At 32.5% G+C, this 19,326-nt stretch overlaps 1 protein-coding gene across 3 annotated transcripts in view; it reads right to left on the bottom strand.

The window, feature by feature from the left end:
• The window catches only part of LOC141493124 (cadherin-related family member 4-like), a 110,797-nt gene that overhangs the window by 82,274 nt on the left and 9,197 nt on the right, over positions 1–19,326 (bottom strand). Inside the window, exons 1-6 of one of the 3 annotated variants that reach the window (XM_074194037.1) lie at positions 17,593–17,750; positions 14,367–14,479; positions 13,777–13,922; positions 12,209–12,389; positions 6,747–6,903; positions 3,868–3,973 (exon numbers count right to left, since the gene is read on the bottom strand). In XM_074194037.1, the coding sequence (XP_074050138.1) occupies positions 3,868–3,973; positions 6,747–6,903; positions 12,209–12,389; positions 13,777–13,922; positions 14,367–14,479; positions 17,593–17,595 (706 nt within the window). In that variant the 5' untranslated portion in view covers positions 17,596–17,750. Of the gene's footprint in view, positions 1–3,867; positions 3,974–6,746; positions 6,904–12,208; positions 12,390–13,088; positions 13,238–13,776; positions 13,923–14,366; positions 14,480–17,592; positions 17,751–19,326 lie in introns of those variants that run through there. The other 2 variants (XM_074194036.1, XM_074194038.1) reach the window with 2 other exon arrangements.

The raw sequence follows: 19,326 nt of genomic DNA on the forward strand, positions 1-19,326 counted from the left end.
ATCAGGTCTAAACTCAACCAACTTGTAAAATCTGGTCTTAAACTGAAAGGGAATTTTTGGGAACTATGATCTCATTGAAAGTCAATCAGTAAGCATTTATTAAGTACTCAATCTGTTCCAGGCACTGTGCTAAGTGATTGCAACATCAAAAAAAGGCAAAAGACAGTCCTTGCCCTTAAGCAAATAAATATATATATATATATATATAAACTTTATAGAGATTAATATTTACATAATAAAGGAAATATATTTACATAGCACTTAACACATATCAGAAACTGTGTTAAGAACTTTGCAATTAGTATCTCATTTTAGTCTTCACAATAATCCTTAATGGTTGGTGCCATTTTATCCCCATTTTAGAATTGTAGAAACTGAAGCAGAGGTGAGTGACTTGCGTCTCTGAAGCTGTATTTGAACTAAACTCTCCCAGACTCCAAAACTGGCACTATTCTAGTCACTAGAAAATAATTAAAAGAGGAAATTAAAATTAAAAGAGAGAGAGATTAGAAAAGGTTTTTTTTATAGAATATGGGAGTTTAATTAAGGCTTAAAGCATCCCAAGGAAGCCAGGAGGAGAAGAAGAGAAGCATTCCAAGATAGGCAAGCAGATAGGAAAGAAAGGCCCAGAACCAAGACATGGATGATTTGCTTGTGGAATAGCAAGGAAGTGATATTGGCTCAATCAAGATTTAAACGATGGCAAAAAAGGTTGGACTAGAGAGAGGATATTGGGCAAGGCTAAGAAAGTTTTGATTCTGGAAATGAGAGGGAATTATTGGAGTTTATCAAGAAGAGGAGTAACATAGTTAAACCTTTCCTTTAGGAAAACTGCTTTGGTGGTGAATGAAAGATGGATTGAAGAAGGAAGATGCTTAAGGCAGATGAACTACCAGCAAGATATAGCAATGGTCTAAGTATGAAATGATGAGGTCATTCTCCAAGGTGATAGCAGTTTCAGGAAAAAAGGTGGATTATTCAAGAGATGTTACAGGGTGAAATTGTCAGACGTTGTTCATAGGTTGGATATGTGGACTAAGGAATGAAGAGGAAAAAAAGTGAACTGGGAGGAGAGTGGTGAGCTCCACAGTAGGAGAGAAATTCAGGAGTTGTGGGAAATGTTAGAGAAAAGGATAATGAGTATAGTTCTGTTCATGTTGAATATATGATTACTAATGGACAACCAGGCTAAGAAATCTGATTCAGGATGGAATTGAGAAATTGAGAAATTATTGATCCAGTATAGAAAACACTACACTGGACATAATTTTTCCTCTTATAATGTCTCTCCCACCCTACCTATTCCTAGTTCAAGATTCTTGTACCTCTCTGATGAGCTGGAAAATTAGCTCTTCTAATACCTTAGTTGAATCAGCCATTTTACCCAGACCAACCCAAAAATCATATCAATGCCAAGTTTATTAAAACTTTTACAATATCATTCCTTTTTCTATTTATATGTTGTTGCTATAGAAATAACTGAACTCTGAAATACTGTATTTCTATAAAACCATTTAGTAACTTCTTTGGTTGCATATTTATTTACTCTCCAATGTAGAATCCACCTAATCCAACTGCATTCTCTTAATGAGAAAGCCCTCCCTTTCACCAAGAATTAAGGAATGCCCAATTTTGATTTTACCTTTAAATGACTGTAATGTTCTGCTTCAACAAATTGGAAATTATACACCAGTTCAAGATCCAGATTGCCATTGGAGTGTGAAAATCTCATTTTCAAGGGTTATTGTGTTATTTTTACTCAGGACTTTAATTGGCAACTATCACATTTAATCTTACTTCATGTTTATCCTCCTTAATTTAGAACAGTACTGATTTTTTCCATTGTGCATTCTTTTCTTTCCTTGACTTAGAATTTAAGGCAGAGAGCATTTCTTTAATTTTTAAGGCTAATACATCGTATTCTACAGTTCCACTAACTTCTACTTCTTATTGTTGTTCAGCCTTTCAGTCACATCCAATGTTTAGTGACTCATTTTGAGATTTTCTTGGCAAAGATATTGGTGTGGTTTGCCATTTCCTTCTCCAGCTCATTTTACAGATAAGGAAACTGAAACTGGGTAAAGTGACTTGCCCAGGGTCACACAGTTAATTATTTATTTGAGGCCAGATTTGAATTTAGGAATATTAGTCTTCATGACTCCAGATCCAGTAGCATTCTATCCTCTGGGCCATTTAGATACTACTAAATGTTTCCATTTCATGTTTTCTGTTGAATACATTTAAAACAACTGTCAGCTTCTAAATATTTGGTGGCTTCTATCTTGTTAAAAATGATCATGAACTATATTCAATAAATAAACAACAATGTAGCATATATTAAGAATAATATTTCCAAAGTAAAATACCTTACAACTCAATTTCATTTCATCTCTTTAGTTATTATGAATGCTTCAACAAACATTTGTGATTTCTCAAAATTTGGTAACTGTAACCATTTGTTAGCCATGATTAAAATAAGACTCCACAGCAGTTCAATTACAATGCTTCATAAAGGGATCAACATCAATTTTAAGTGAGGTAAGGAATTATCATGATGAGGCAGTCAAAATAACTTGGAAAACTTGGCAAGTTTAATTTTAAAACCATATCAATAGAAGACACACAGCAGAAAAATATCACACTTGTTTGAAATACGAATATAATTTTAAATGGAGAAGAATCATGGAAGTATATTAAAAGTATTAGATAAAACACTAAATGGTAGAGAGAAAACAGCTTTCAAAAAAAAGCTATATGCTATTTATGTCAAATACTCATAAAAATATTTAGAAATGACACTGGAAGGAGTACACACACATTTATGAGAGTGGAGAAAGAACTCTTAAACTCATCCGAGTTTTCAGTGAAAGTGAATATGACACTAAAGAAAATACAAAAAAGTAGAAGCAAACTAGAGGAGGTCTATTTTAAGGTGACTCAATTTTGTAAAATGCTGAGTGGTTTAATAATCAAGATATTTTAAAGAAGGAAAAGTACTAAAAAAATATTTGTGACTATCATAAAGATTGGTGGAAAATTCAAATACAACACATTTCTCTAAAGTTGATGAATTTCTTTGATGCTCTTGCTTATGGATTGCATATTGCTTTTTTTAAAATCAAACTTGAGGAAACATTACCCCCTCTAAGGAAGATAATTACACATCGGCAAGTATATTAGGTTTGGTCTAATAACAATACTTAAAACTAAAAGAATATCAATTGTCTACTATAAAACACAACTATTGAGTTGATCAGTATCAATCCATGTATCTTAATGAGAAACTGCAGATAAACAGTGAGCTGAGCTAAGAACTGAAGAAGAAAATTGAGATTACATTTGGGAAATTAGGCAACACTTCCAATAAGATCAGAGTGCCACCTTAGATAATATTCCTTCATTTAAACACCAACAATCTTCTAGTTTTTCTATATGCCTGCAAGGCATGGAACATCACAATCTCCAGAGAATCAAAATTTGACATCATCCAAGAAATAATGAAAAGATAGAGGCATAAATAACTTGTGGCATATATATTATTGGCATGGAAGTAATGGTGGGAAGTGCCCATTCAAAAGAGATATGGGCCTAGAAATGGAGGTGTCTCAGATCATGTAATGAGAATGATAGATAAGAAAAACATGTTGCTATAATGAGAAAAAAAACAGATTAACAAAAATTACAGGAAGGCTCTTAATAATTGGATCAATTCTTATGCAGTATTCGTGAAATAATATAAACAAGATTTGCAGAGTATGAAAAGTTTTGTCTAGTTTGAAGTCTGCACCACTGGAGGAAGTGTCTACCTCAATAAGATACAAAAAAACCAGTGAAATGTTTAAATAAAATAAATAAGTTGTCACTTACTTGATAATTTTGGGTTGCCTCCATCAGATACTCTAACAAAAAGAGTATATTTAAATTGCATCCCAGCAAAAACAAAATCATCATAATTCAGTTGATTAGGTCCAATCTGTATGTAGAAAAAATTATATCTATAATTATTTTTTCTGATCACCAAAATTCTATTTTGATTGCAAAAATAGCCATTATGCAAATTGCAAAATCAATATTTTTTAAAGAAACATCCAAAAACTACTATGTAATTCAAGCTCCTGAAACTTCAGTGATTTCTGAGAAAAGATTATAGAGTAGATAAGCAGGGAGGGCTAACCTTTCTTTTTTAGTCCACATGTATCACATGTAATATAGGATAAAAGAAGTCTGGAGAAATGCCACACCTGACAGTGGAAGATTGGGGAAATTGTGAGAAAACTTCAACAAAAATAGTGCAACATAGGTACAGCAACAGTAAATGAAAACTTTAAAGCAGATCCACATACTATTTCCCTTTTGGACAAGCAGTAGAGAGAAGCAGTAGAAAAAAGTGATAAAAACCTGAATGTTTTCAAGAGTGACAAAGAACTGACAGGAAAGAGATCATAGAACAGGGACCCAAAAACCAAAAAGAAGACAGTAGAGAGAGATAAGGATGAACAATGACTTTATTTTATTATAGGCTCTTTGAGACTTCTACAAGCTTTAAATTTTTTATGATAAACATAATCATTGTCTTTACTTTTTAATTTCTCAATGCGTAGGGTTAAATAAGGGAAGCAAAAGATAGTTTAACTGCATGTGAATTCTTTTCATCTTATCCTTTAATCTTTTGGTAATTTGGAATTTTTCTTCAGTCATTGTTCTGGAAAAATATGGGAAATACAAAGAACTCTAGACAGACTTTTGTGAAATAATGTCTAATGATAGGTGAAAGAGTAGAATGGAATGAGTCAAAATTATGACCATGAGTGCAAATGTGAATGAAAATGAATGAACTGAATACTGATTGGAATTTCAAGCCACTCATAAGAGTATCAAAATTGATACACTCAAAAGTTCATAAAATGAAATGATTTAAAGATATTAAAGATATTAACTATTTATATTTTTATTTATCTTTAAAGTTACTTAAATAAAATATTTCAGTTTTAAAAATTCCTAGGAAAGGAATAGCTAGATGGTTCAGTAGATTGCACACTGGTCCTGAAGTTAGGAGGACCTGAGTTCAAATCCAACTTCAGACACTTAATTGCCTTAATTGTGTGACCTTGGGCAAGTTACTTAACCCCATTGCCTTAAATAAATAAATGTTTGCTTAAAAATTCCTAGGAAAAGATCCCATTTTCTAACCACTTTGAAGTTATAAAAATGAATCTCATTATTCCAGATAAAATATAAAAAGAATTTCTAGGAAAGTAAGGAAATAAAGAAACAAGTGCCCAAAAAGGAAGGTTACAATGCATATTGGTGATGAGTATTTTTCTATGTTTATGTAGGGTCACTTGCATGCTATTGATCTTTGACACTTCACAAAATCCCACTCTATATTTTCCTTTCCTTTTCCTTCTCTTCACACTAAAGCTAGTTGGCAACACTTGGAATATGCAATAGCCAAAGACTAAATTTGCTTTTAAGCGAGGAACTATTGCTTAAACTATTTCTATAAGGCAATAAACACTTAGAGACTGCTAGAAATTAGTAATATCATGGAGTTGAACATATTTAAGGGACATTAGTGGAAATAGAAAATGGGGGGAAGAAATAAATTAGAACTCAAGGTCCTAAACTTGAATTGTTTCAACAGGAGTGAAAAAGGGTAGGGATATGAAAGATATTGTGGAAGTAGAATAGATAGATCTTAGCAAATGAATAGATTGGGGGAACGAGAGAAGGTAGAGAATGTCCTGAATAGAATTTAGTACCTAATGAATGACACTTTTTATTTTTTATGTAATTGAATATAATCCTATGTTGGTCTTATTTTGTTTTTGAAGACCAATGACATTACAATATTGAGGATTAGTAATTTCTTCACTTATATGAGAAATGAATTTAAGTAAGGCAGAGGTGCACAAAATCATCAACCTCACTCTTTCTTCCAGAATCATTGAAGTCCAAAGGCAAGACAAAGTTAAAATGACTACCAATTGCCTGAGATGCAATGAATGACCTTGGCATCTCATATATCTCATCAAACTCCAACTGCTCCGTAGTGATTCCTTCTGCCACCTTCATGGCTGTTGGAACAAACTGCCATTGTCCATATGTTTTGTAAAGAGGGGAATCTTCACAATGCTTATGGTAGGTATCCCACAGATAACCAATGAGTTTAAAACCTGTTGATTGCCATCAACCTGTTTTAACTTTGCTAGGATGGTTTTACATGAGTGTTAGTGCTACATACATTACAGCTTCTTGATTCACAAGTGAGAGTTGGGTGATAAGTGACCACTAAAGGTGAGTAAATAACCCTAAAAGGACTCAGTAAATGCTCTTACTAGATGTGCTAGTCCTGCCTGAGCACCTCTTGGCACTCCAATAATAGCATACACTAATTAGTTTTTAACTCTAAATTCTCACTGCAAAAATTTTTAGCATTCATTGCTGATGATCATTGTGATAGCATTTTGTGAATTAATTCTTTTCCAAATCAAAAAATGTAGTAATTCATTACAGAACAATTTGTTCTAATTTTCTTCCAATGATTTAAAAATGCATTCCAAAATTAATAATAAAATATCTGTTGGTGATTTAAGGTTCATTTGAAAACATGAGAACATATTCTGCTATCAGCTATTTAAACTACTGAATTTCATTAAAATTTTCATTATAATAAAAATTCAACCTCTTTTCAATCTAAGGGAAATCTCTGTGTCATTACTAGGAAGCAACTTTAAAATACTTACTTTTATTTCATTGTTGATGAGGGAAAATGTTTCATTTGAAAATTTGTCCATGATCAAGTGATAAGTGATGTTATTATTGGGATCTGTTCCATCCTGATCCGTACAGATTAAAGATACTAAGTGAGTTTCAATTGGAATATTTTCAGGAAATTCAATTCTACATAGGGGGGAAATGTATAAAAATAGTTATTAGCATGATAACCTACATTCCTTCAGATAAAAAATTCTTAATTATTTGAAACAATATGTTCACATTTCAAATGCTTATCTTCCCCTGCTCTAAGGAATTTTCCTTTTAAAAAGAATTGTGCCATTGTTGAACTGATCCAGCCATTCTGGAGAGCAATCTGGAACTATGTCCAAAGAGTAGTAAAACTGATCCTACTCTTTGACCCAGCAATACCAATATTAGGCCTATATTAAAAGAAATCATAAAAAAACAAGAAAAATATCACATATTCAAAAAATATATATAAAAAGATATTTTCCTATTGATATTTTCTTTTTCCAATTACACATTGTGAAAGATTTTCAATATTCATCTATGTGCATATTTACATGTTTCATAGTCTTCTTCCACCCTCCCTTTCCACTTCTCTACCCTCAGTGGTGAACAGTCTAGTAAACATTGTACATGTACATTTGTATTTAACATGTTTACATATTACTCATTTTCTATATGAGAAATTAAGACTAATTAGAACTAGAAAAAGAAAGAAAACTATGGGGTAGGGAGGAAAAACATAAGAAAAATTTTTTAAAAGTCAACAGTCTTTATTCAGATTCCATAGTTATTTTTTTTCAGTTTTGTTTTGTTTTGTTTTCATCATCTGGACGTGGATAGTGTTATTCATAACAGGTCTCCCAGGGTTGTCCAAACTCTCCAGATTTCTGAGGGGAGTTGCATCCATCAAGGTTGATACAAAGAAGAGCAGTTCTTTTTTGTGATAAGGAATTGGAAAATAAGGGGATGTTCATTAATTGGGGAATGGCTAAACAAATTGTTATATGAATACTATGGAGTACTATTGTTTTATAAGAGAGCATGAGTGGTTGAACTCTAGAGAAGCATGGAACAAATTACAGGAACTGATGCTGAGAGAAGGGAGCAGAACCAGGAGAACATTGTACACATTAATAACAACAATATGAGATGATCAATCATGATGGATGCAGCTCCTCTCAGTAGTTCAGTGATCAAGGACAAATTTGTATGGTATAAAGTCATTCACACCCAGTGGGGAGACAAAAAAACAAGGAATCTGAACACATACTATATTTACTTTTTTAAAACTTTTCTTATGTTTTTCCTTCCTTTCTCATATTTTTTTCCTTTCCTCTTAGTTATAATTCCTTTTTTATAAAATGACTAATATATAAAAATATTTTAACATGAAATATATGAACATTTCCCAGACTCTTCTCCACCGTGAGGAGTGGAGAAGGAAGTTATGGTTGTAAAAAATGTGAAACTCATAAATTTTCAAATGGATGAAAGTTGAAAAACATATATAAAAAGCTGAAAGTTGAAAAATACATATATGAATATATATAGCATGTAATTGGACAAATACAATTTCAATTAAATAAATGATAAATAATAAAAAGTGCTGGTGCATCATCATGATATTATCATTTCTCTGTCCTTTCAAAGGCAGTACTAGCAAGGCACAATCTCTGGTAAATTCTAGCAAAATTTAAAAGTTTTGAGTATAGATCTAAGAACTGACCAAATCCAGTATCCAAAAACAGTATGCATAATTTGAATATTCTCATCATTAGCAGTCTGTGATAAAGTAATTAATTCACCAGCTGGGAAGCAGATTACAAAAAAATTGGTGACCCATCAAAATTAAGTATCCTGTGGGACTTTTTCTAATAGTAGTCATTGTCTAGATTTACAAATGTATAATTTCAAAATTATCCTTTTATTGAGAGAGAGAGAGAGAGAGAGAGAGAGAGAGAGAGAGAGAGAGAGCATGCAATGAAATGTAAGGAAGCAATCCTATCTCACTCTATTTCTGTTAGTCTTTCTGTCTGACATTCAAGATCCTCTTTAATATAATGCTCTTTACTTTTCCATTCTAATTTTAATTTTGATATTCTCCACATACTACAAACAAATCATAATATTTTTTTCCTAAATATAAACTGCATTCTCAAATATATATTATTTCATTCCTTGATGTCTATAAGTAGAATACCCTATATTTCCCATTGCCTATTGAATTCTAGAACACTAAGTTCAATTCAAAAGCCAATTCTTCTCAGATATTTCCCCCTCCTTCACCCCCTGGTTGTGGTCTTCCCCTCAAAGGTCACAGAGTAACCTTTGTAACTCTCTGATACATATCTCATGTAATATTGTGAATCAATGATATATGAATATATCATCTCTCCACTAAATTGTAAGTATCAGGTTTGTGCTATATCTAACTTTATATCTTCCCTCTCATCTAACAGTTCTATGCACTCAGTTGTTGTTTTTCCTTCATTCTCAAAAAAGACCAAGACATCAGGGAGGTGATGCCATGATAAATGAATTGGATTTAAGAGAGAGCTACTATAGATCTACATCCCATGCTCTATACCAAAATAAGGTCAAAATGGGTACAGGATAGAAGTGGCTAGGTTGCACAGTGGATAGAACACTGGCCCTGGAGTCAGGAGTACCTGAGTTCAAATGTGACCTCAGACATTTAATAATTACCTAACTGTGTGGCCTTGGGCAAGCCACTTAACCCCGTTGTCTTGCAAAAAAAACCCCCAAAAAATGGGTACAGGATTTAGACATAAAGGGCAATACCACAGATAAAATAATAGGCCAAAAAATTATCTATCTATGTAAAGAGGAAAAATTTATGACCCAATAAGGAATAGAATACATTATAAACTACAAAGCGAATGATTTTTGACTATATTAAATTAAAAAGGGTTTGCACTAATAAAATACATTCTGTCAAAATAGAAAGAAAGCAGAAAGCTTAGAAATAATCTTCACAATTAGGAGTCCTGATTAGGGTATCATTTCTAAAATATATAAAAAAACAGCATCAAATTTATAAGATTACAAATCATTCCCCAACTGAAAAATGATCAAAGGATATGAATAGTTTCCAAATGAAGATATTAAAGATATATATACGTATATATATAACCATATGAAAAATGCTCCAAATCATTAATGATTAGAGAAATGAAAATTAAAACAACTCTGAGAAAAAGGGAAAATGATCAATGATGGAGAAGTTGTGGGATGATTGGGACATTAATGCAGTGCTGGTGGAGTTGTGAATTGATCCAACCATTCTGGAGAGAAATATGGAACTATGCCCAAAGAGCAATAAAATTATTCATACCATAGGTCCCAGAAATTCCAATACTAGGCCTATAACCAGAAGAAATCATAAAAAGCAAGGAAAGTCCCACATGTTCTACAATATTCATAGCAGCTTTTTTTGTATTGGCAAAGAATTGGAAATTGAGGGCACTCCCATCCATTGGGGAATCGTTAAAAACGTTGTGGTACATGACTATTATGGAATACTATTGTTCTATAAGAAACCATAAATGGTTAGACTCTAAAGACGCATGGAATGAATTACAAGATCTGATGTTGAGTGAAGGGAGAGAACTACGATAACAATGTATGTATTAACAACAACATTATGAGATGACCAACCCTGATGGATGCACCTGCTCTCAGTTGCTCAGAGAGCTAGGACACCCTATTAGACCAGCTATGAACAATGCTATCCCCATTCAGAGGAAGGAAAATGAAACAAAACAAAAAATCCTTCAGAATCTATTGAACACTACGTTCACTTTTTTTAATTCATTTTTTTTTTATGTTTTTGCAAGGCAAATGGGGTTAAGTGGCTTGCCCAAGGCCTCACAGCTAGGTAATTATTAAGTGTCTGAGACCAGATTTGAACTCAGGTACTCCTGACTCCAGGGTGGATGCTGTATGCATTGTGCTACCTAGCTGCCCCACTACATTCACTTTTTAAAAAATATCTCTTGTGTATTTCTTTCCCTTAATCCTCATTCCTCATAGTGAAAATGGCTAATCTGTAAGCATGTTTAACACAAATGTATATGTACAATATTAACCTGACTGTTCGCTGCTGTTGGGAGGGAGATGGGGGGTAGAAAGAAATTTTTTAACTTAAAAAATATACATATACATATGGATGAATGTTGAAAAACTTTCATATCATGTATTTGGAAGAATAAAATATCAATAAAAAAAGAGAGAGTTTGCTGTGCCAATTCAACAGTCTCACTTTTTCCTCCAAAGTAATCTGGATCCAGAGGTCAGATATGGCCTAGTTGAGAAGACTAGAGATGTCTCTAGATATGAGGCAATCAGGGTTAAGTGACTTGCCTAAAGTCACACAGCTACTAAGAGTCAAGGGTTTGAAATCAGATTTGATGTCCTTCTAACTTCCTCTATGTTATTGTTAAGAGATGTTAAATAGATTAAAGAATAGAGGGAGACATTCTATGACCTCTGTTCATATCCTTGTTTTGTTGCTTATTACCCGTATGATCTTGGGCATGTGATTTATATCACATGGCACTGATTTTCTCACCAACAAAATGAGGTTAACCCAAATATCTTAAAAATCCTTTCCAGTTCTAAATCTCTTAGGAATCATTTCATATTTTCAATAGTCTGAGTATACACTTTCTTATGCTAAGTCTGAAAGATAAATGAAGCCTCTGAACAGACATTAAAGCTACAGATCCCATCAAGAATAAGAGAAGATTCAAAGAAGTTTTCAACAGTAGACATCATGAACGATCTTCAGTAAAGGTCTGTTTCTTTGGGGGGGAAAAGGAGAAGTAAAGCCAAGCAAGGCTGGAGAGGGGGATAACCAGCTGGAGACGTTAAGTCAGTGGGAAGCTTTATGCTAAGTGTAATAGCTAAAAGTCGAATTTGTATTAAATTGAAAGAGTAGCATATATATTTTTTATTTTATAACTATTTTTATTAATTGTCTCCCTGCTCTCAAGACTCAACAATTATCCTAGAAAAGATATTTTATGGAACACTAAGCCTAAAATTTAGAATTTCTTGAGTCTACATTAAAGTCCAATGGATTCTAAATAGCAAAGAGACAAAGTGCTAAGATGTTCTGAGAATTTATGAGGGAGGCAACAACTTAAAGACTATGTTGTTTGCCATTTGCTTTGTGTCCCCCCCCCTTCCTCACCAATTTAATCCTTAAACATTAGGATTTGGGGAGGTCAGTTTTGTTTGGGGGTGTTTTTTTGGATTTTTGCAAGCAATGGGGTTAAATGACTTGCCAAGATCACACAGCTAAGTATTAATTGCCTGAGGTCAAATTTGAACTCAGGTCCTCCTGACTCCAGGGTCAGTGTTGTATACACTATGGCATGTAGCTGCCCTTGATCCTTAAATATTAGTGAAGATTTTTATTTATATTCCAACTTACACATATAGGTTCTGAGTACACTGTGGTAGGTTATCATTTACATCCTGTAAAATGACAGTTACTGTTCCAGTGGTGGAATGCACCCGATCATTATCATAAGCTCTGATTTTTAATATCCAAGAATGTGGAATGACAGGATCTTCATAATCCAATGGTTGTGAAATTGTGATCACTCCAGAATCTTAAAAAAGAACAAAAAAGATCAAGAAATACAAAAAGATGTAATAGTACTTTATGAATCCTTTACTCTTTGGATCAAAGAATTGATACGATACCCTAATCTCAAATACACAATGTTTTTATTTGATAGATATTTTCCTTTAGTACAATAATGAAACATGAAATAGAATGTTTTAAAATACATATGTTTCATCAATTCTCTTAAACTTTTAGAAGACATATGTATAAACATTATGATCCAATTCTATTCTGAATATGTTGGAAAAAGTTGACAAGGGTAACACTTTTATTACCTTCTTAGCCTTTTTACAGTATCAAAGTTTTTAAATGAAAGTTATTCCATGTTTGCTACAAACAAAAGTTGATGTAACTTACAAATCACTAGTTATTTATAAACAGGACTAGATTGAGATTTATCTGAAATTATGATCCCTTCTCCTATATCCAGAAATCATAGAATCAGGGATTAAGTGCCTCTTGGAGCCTTACATGTCAATTAGACTACACAAAACTGTGCATTTTAAAGATGAGGAAACTGTCACTGTCTGAGGGCACACAGGGAAAAGGGCCAAGCCAGGACTCATTGAGGCCCACTGTCTCCAATATAAAGTGCCCTTTTCAACTACCCCACAAGATCTCCCTGTATGACTATTCTCTTTCTCTTAGCTATTTTCCAAGTGTCCATAGTCTGCTGCCTTACCCCCTCTGTCTTTGTCTTCGTGATTCTGTGTCTGCATCTGTGTCTCTCTTATTTCCTGACAACTCTTATCACTTCCTAGATAATTCAAACAGATCATAGAATTGCCATGTAATTGAATAAATTGTAAGTATGTTGTTTGGAAATGTTATTCTTCATATTTGTTATGCTAATATGATTTAATTTACATTTCTATTGAGAAAGGAGAAGAAAGGAAGAAAAAGGTAACGAGGGACAGTGGGAAAGAAAGAAGGAAAGAGACAGGAAGAAGTGAGGGAGCAAAGGGGAAAGAAGAGGGGAGAAGAGAAGGAGAGTAACAGGGAGTATTTAAGTATATACGTTGCCTTTGTAATCATACAATCATTAATAATTGTGGGCTATACTTCTTTCTATGCCAAGATGAGAGGTGCTAGATACTTGTTCCTACCTAGACTGTTGTTCAAAGTTCTCTTTACACGGAGAGAATAAGAAAATTCAAGGCAGATGCTGTGGGGACTCAAAAATGAAAAAGGAAGGAGAGATTCTGAGACAATGCTCTCCCACAATATTTGTTCATGTTAATTACACATTTTAAGGACCTTATTTCCCAAATCCCATAAAGAGAATCTGACTAATTTTGTGTAGAATAATGAGCAATATGTTTCATACTGTATTTTGTAGAAATATGAATAAAATAAAATTTGTAACTTACCATCATTTATGGAAAACCCTTTAAAAGTTCCTACAAATTCATAGTGGACAGAGTCTCCTATGTCTCTATCAGTTGCAGTTAATTTAATTAGTTCTCTTCCAAGGGGTAGATTTTCATAAATGTGTATAGGTGCATCTGGTAAATATCTATAGAGGGAAATTTTATCATTCAAAATAAACAAAAAAGTTGTATTTAATGGACTGTAGATTGTAAAATTTAACATTTCAATTATTCAGTTAAATTGCATAATTCTTCCTTCATTTTCATTCTCACTCTCATGTAGTCACTTTACCTCCTTAAAAAAATACAATAGAAAAGCAAAAAGAATCTGCACTCTAATTATACCTCTGAAAATAGCCAGTTATGCATGCTAAATATATTAAGTACCATGTTCTGACTTCACTCATGAATTAAAATAGACAATACTATTTAACTAATAGAGATACTTTATTTTGTACATTACCCTTACCCTTTTAACGGTAACAATAATATGAATCAATGCAACACACTTCTATTTACATTACTTTATACTAGTGGGGGTGGGGATAGAAATGTGAGAATTTAAATACTTAGTTTCTTCCAAAGCTTACGCAAAGACTGGAATCTCATCATTAACATTCTGGATGTTTACTGTGATAGTGCCAGTGCATGACTCCAGAGACATGTTTCCTCTGGTTCTGGCAGCAATCACTATCTGGAAACGCTAAAACAAATAAAAGAAGACAGTACATTTTTACTCCCTCAAAAGTGCAAATTAAATTTACATCACATTTAAAAGAATGTTTAGAAATCTAATTTGAAGATAGTTTGAGACAACAGCATAGTCCAGAACAACTACTAATTCCTTTTTAGTCCTTTCATGGATAAGGGGAAATTGAGATTCCTCATAGCCCCAGATTCTTGTGGTTTATGCTGGCTCAAAAAATGTTATAAAAATAAAAAATGGTATTTGGCATCTTGTATTTAAAGCAATAGGTATTTATTTTAGGAATGAAAAGGCAACAATACTTGTTTTAAGGGAAGAACAGTCTATATCATAAAATTTCTCTTATTGTTTGGGGGAAACTTGAACAAAAGGATATTATTTACTTTAGGGAAAATACTGATAATTGAGTTCATGATGCCAAATAAAAATAAACAGTATCTTCTCAAGATTGGTGTAAGTAGACTTGAAAAGTGAGCTTAATGATTTTAGGTATTAGGATAAATAAACATTTATATATTTGAATTTGATTATAAATTGAATTAATTGTATAAATGAAAGTTAATCTCAGATATCAATATTAGAATGAGTATTAATTGTACATTTGTTTAATAGTAAATAATTATTGAGTACCTCTTATTCATTAAAAACCATATATTAAGTGTCTGTAGTGTGCTAGACTATACTAGAGAGATTCAACTTCTATGAAAGTCAGTTTCCTTTCCTCATGGTATTTATGATGGAACAAGTAAGTTTAACCTTATATTGAACCAACAAACAATGCACTGAATTTGACATTAGAAGAGGGACAAAAGAAAAAGTACAATACCTCTACCTTTGTAGAATCTAAGAAAGGAGGTGAGTGACAATCTAATATGTTCAAACATGGTCCAGTTTTGTTGGTTTGTTTATCATATATAATTTTAAATCTAACAATTCAGTAAAGAAAAACTAGATGAAATCCTAATGTGTTAAATATATCTGCACTGAAAACACAGTATATCTCACCTAAAAATTGTACTGATTACTGATAATTTTGTTAGCTATACATCTATTTTGAAAAAATGCATTTATCCATTAACCAACAGTGAATGTCTATTATATGCTTATTTTTATTTCATGTTACTTGTTAAAATTAGAAATGAGATAATTACTGGTCCAAATAAAGGGGAAAACCTATCAAATCTGTTTTGAAAATGATGCTGAATTTTCCCCTCATTTAACTTTTTTTAACTAACTTGCCTGACTAATAATTCAATCAGCTTTGTATAAAAAGAAAAATTAAGAGATATTTATTCCTTCGAGCCTGTATGACAGAAACTATTCTGCAAGCATGGAGTACATCAAACAAACAAGAAAAGACAAAAAGGATGAGGTATAATTTAGAAACCTTAACTAAAATCTGATTTGAACAGCATACTATTAATAAATATAAGGTCTAAGTTGCTCAAAGACAGATATAAACTGCCTAGATATTGGATCGGAGAATGAAAGAAGTTTCTCTACGTGTGATCAATGGAATACTGAACACATCTGTGATGTGAAAAATATTGATAATCATATTCTTTTTTCTTAGATATCAAATGTGTTTATTTGTGAAAATATACAGAATGTGAAAACTGTATTTTGCTTAAAATGTTGCTAATTTCCCCCCCTCTAGTTGTAACTGTCCCATAACTGACCCCAAGTCATTTATTAATAAATTCTATCAACATCTTTCAAGCCTCAGGGAACTTTGTGGCCAAATAAGTTTGAATCTCCTCTCTCATCTCATTTTTTTTTTAGTTTTTGCAAGGCAGTGGGATTAAGTGGCTTGCCCAAGGCCACACATCTAGGTAATTATTAAGTCTCTGAGGTTGGCTTTGAACTCAGGTACTCCTGGCTCCAGGCCGGTGCTCTATCCACTGCACCACCTAGCCGCCCCTCTTGTCTCATTCTTACTAGATATAAATACCAAATTTGAAGCACATATTGATTTACGACCTAATACATACCAAAGACATGAGTTTCTGAGATAAGAATTTACTATTTGACAAAAATTGTTGGAAAAACTAGAAAATAGCATGGCTAAAACTAGGCGTATCTCACCTATACCAAAATAAGTTCAAAATGCACACAGGATTTAGACAAAAAGGGAAACACCATAGATAAATTAATAGACTATGGAATACCCTATCTATCAAATCTATGGAAAGGGGACAAATTTATGACCAAATAAGAAATAGAATATATTCTAAATTGCAAAATGAATGATTTTGAAATATTAAATTAAAAAGTTCTTGCACTAATAAAATCAATGCTACCAAAATTAGAAGGAAATCAGAAAACTGAGAAACAGTCTTCTCAGCTAGTTCTAATAAAAGTCTCATTTCTAAAATATATAGAGAACTGCATCAAATTTATAAGGTTGCAAGTCATTGTTCAATTGATAAATGGTAAAAGGATATGAATAGACAATTGTCAAATGAAGAAATTAAAGATAGATAGCTAGATATAGACCTATATCTATATCTATATATGATGAATATATAAAGATACCAATCATATATAGATATAGATATGAATATATAACTATATAAAAAATTGTTCCAAATCAGTAATGATTAGAGAAATGGAAATTAAAACAACTCTGAAATATCATCTCACACCTGTCAGATTGGCTAAGATGAGAAAAAAGGGAAAATGATCAATGCTGGAGAAGTTGTGTGCTGATTGGGACATTAATGCACTCCTGGTGGAGTTGTGAATTAATCCAACCATTTTGGACAGCAATATGGAACTATGCCCAAAGAGCAATAAAATTTTCAATACCCTTTGACCCAGCAATTCCAATTCTGGTCTATATTCAGAAGAAATCATAAAAAAGTGGGAAAAGTCCTACATGTTCCAAAATATTCCTAGCAGCTCTTTTTTGTACTGGCAAATAATTTGAAATTAAGGGGATGCCCATCAATTGGGGATTGGATAAGCAAATTATAGTACATGACTATTATTGAATATTATTGTTCTATAAGAAACTATAAATCATCAGACTCTAGAGAAGCTTAGAATGAATTACAGAATTGTATGATGAGTAAAGGGAGCATAACCAAGAGAACAATGTTTGTATTAACCATAACACTGTGAGATGATCCATAGCTGATGGATGCAGCTGCTCTCAGTAGTTCAGAGAGCTAGGACAACCTTATTAGATCAACTGTGGACAATGATATCCCCATCTAGAGGAAGAAAAACAAAACAAAACAAAACCAAAAAATCCTTCAGAATCTGATGAACACTATATTCACTTTTTAAAAAAATATCTCTTATGTATTTCTTTCCCTTAATCCTAATTCCCCATACCAAACATGACAAATCTGTTAACATGTTTAACACAAATATGTATGTACACTATTAACCTGACTGTTAATCATTGAGTGGGAAGGAAAGGTGTAAGGAAATTTTGTAATTTAAAAATATAGATAGGAATATGGATGAATGTTGAAAAGCCTTCATAACATGTATTTGAAAAATAAGATATCAATAAAAATAAATAAATAAATAGCTTCTTTTTTGCTCAAAAAAAAAGACTTACTGTAAGCAAACATAGAAATTCATAGTTTACTCTTGCTTAAAAATCTAACAGTCCAAGTTCCAGGAAAATGTCCCCATTAATTCAGACCTTGTGGAGTGGGGAGGGGGGAGAGGAGAGAAGATGAGGGAACATGTGCAGTGGTGAATAGAAGATGGTGACCATCTTCCCCTGTTCTCAACAATTCCAACCAGAATCTAATCTAGTAACCATGAGGGTACAGACATGCAGACTCTACAAAGAAAGTCATAACAAAACCCATTCATCCTCAAACCCTAAACACTATGGGAAATTTTGAGGAATGGCATCAAAGAATTCTAGTCAGAATTCTGTATTTTCTCCCTCTTTTGAAACTCATTTAAATTTAAAAATAATGTGTTACATTCATATGGCACCTAAGATTATGAAGACAAGTTATTCCATTTGATTATCAAACCAAGTTTTTACAATAAAAAAAATAAAAAGATTGGATTTGGGAGTCAGAAGACCCAAGTTTGAATCCATTTTTCTATGCCCTTATTAACTTTGACATTGGGCAAAACAATTTACCTGTATGGGTCTCAGTTTTTTCATCTGTAAAGTGAGGAGTTTGAACAAAATAAACTCTTAAGGTTGTTTTAGTTGTGAGTATATGAGGCTTTAATCCTCATTTTGCAGTTAGTGAAACTGAGGGCCAGAGAGATTCCAAAATGGACCCAAAGTCACAATTGTCAAAAACAGTGGATCTAGGACTCCAACCTTGGAGAGGGAAAGGAGGAGGGGGGGGAGGAGCAGACAGAGAATGAAGATGAGGAGGAGGGAGAGGAGGGAATAAAAGAAGAATGAGGAAGAGGAGAAGTTCAATAGTAGAAGATAGAAGGATATAATTATTTTGTGAAAAGAGGAATATAGGGAAAAGATCAAAATAATTGATTATTTAATTATTTCAGCTAAAAATGTAACAGAATATTTGGATATTTGAAATTAAGATGAACCAAGAGGCAATAGATAAACTTAAATATTTAGTTTGTTTTTCTGATCCTTTATACTTCATTCTTCTCTCACAACACTTATTAATTTAAATTTGATCAAAGATTTTTAAAACTTGGGCCAGATCTCTATGGTAAATCAAAGTCAACAATTGAATCAATCCTCCTGATAATTTAATAAAAATGAAGCATATAATTAAATTTAATTATTCTAAATTTTACTTCAGCTCTATTTTTCATAACTATGGAGACATAAAAATGCTGAAATAATAAATGTTGATAAAATTTAAGAAATAACATTATTAATG

This window comes from Macrotis lagotis, chromosome 7 (genome assembly GCF_037893015.1).
Source record: "Macrotis lagotis isolate mMagLag1 chromosome 7, bilby.v1.9.chrom.fasta, whole genome shotgun sequence".
In the NCBI taxonomy this organism is placed as follows: domain Eukaryota; kingdom Metazoa; phylum Chordata; class Mammalia; order Peramelemorphia; family Peramelidae; genus Macrotis; species Macrotis lagotis.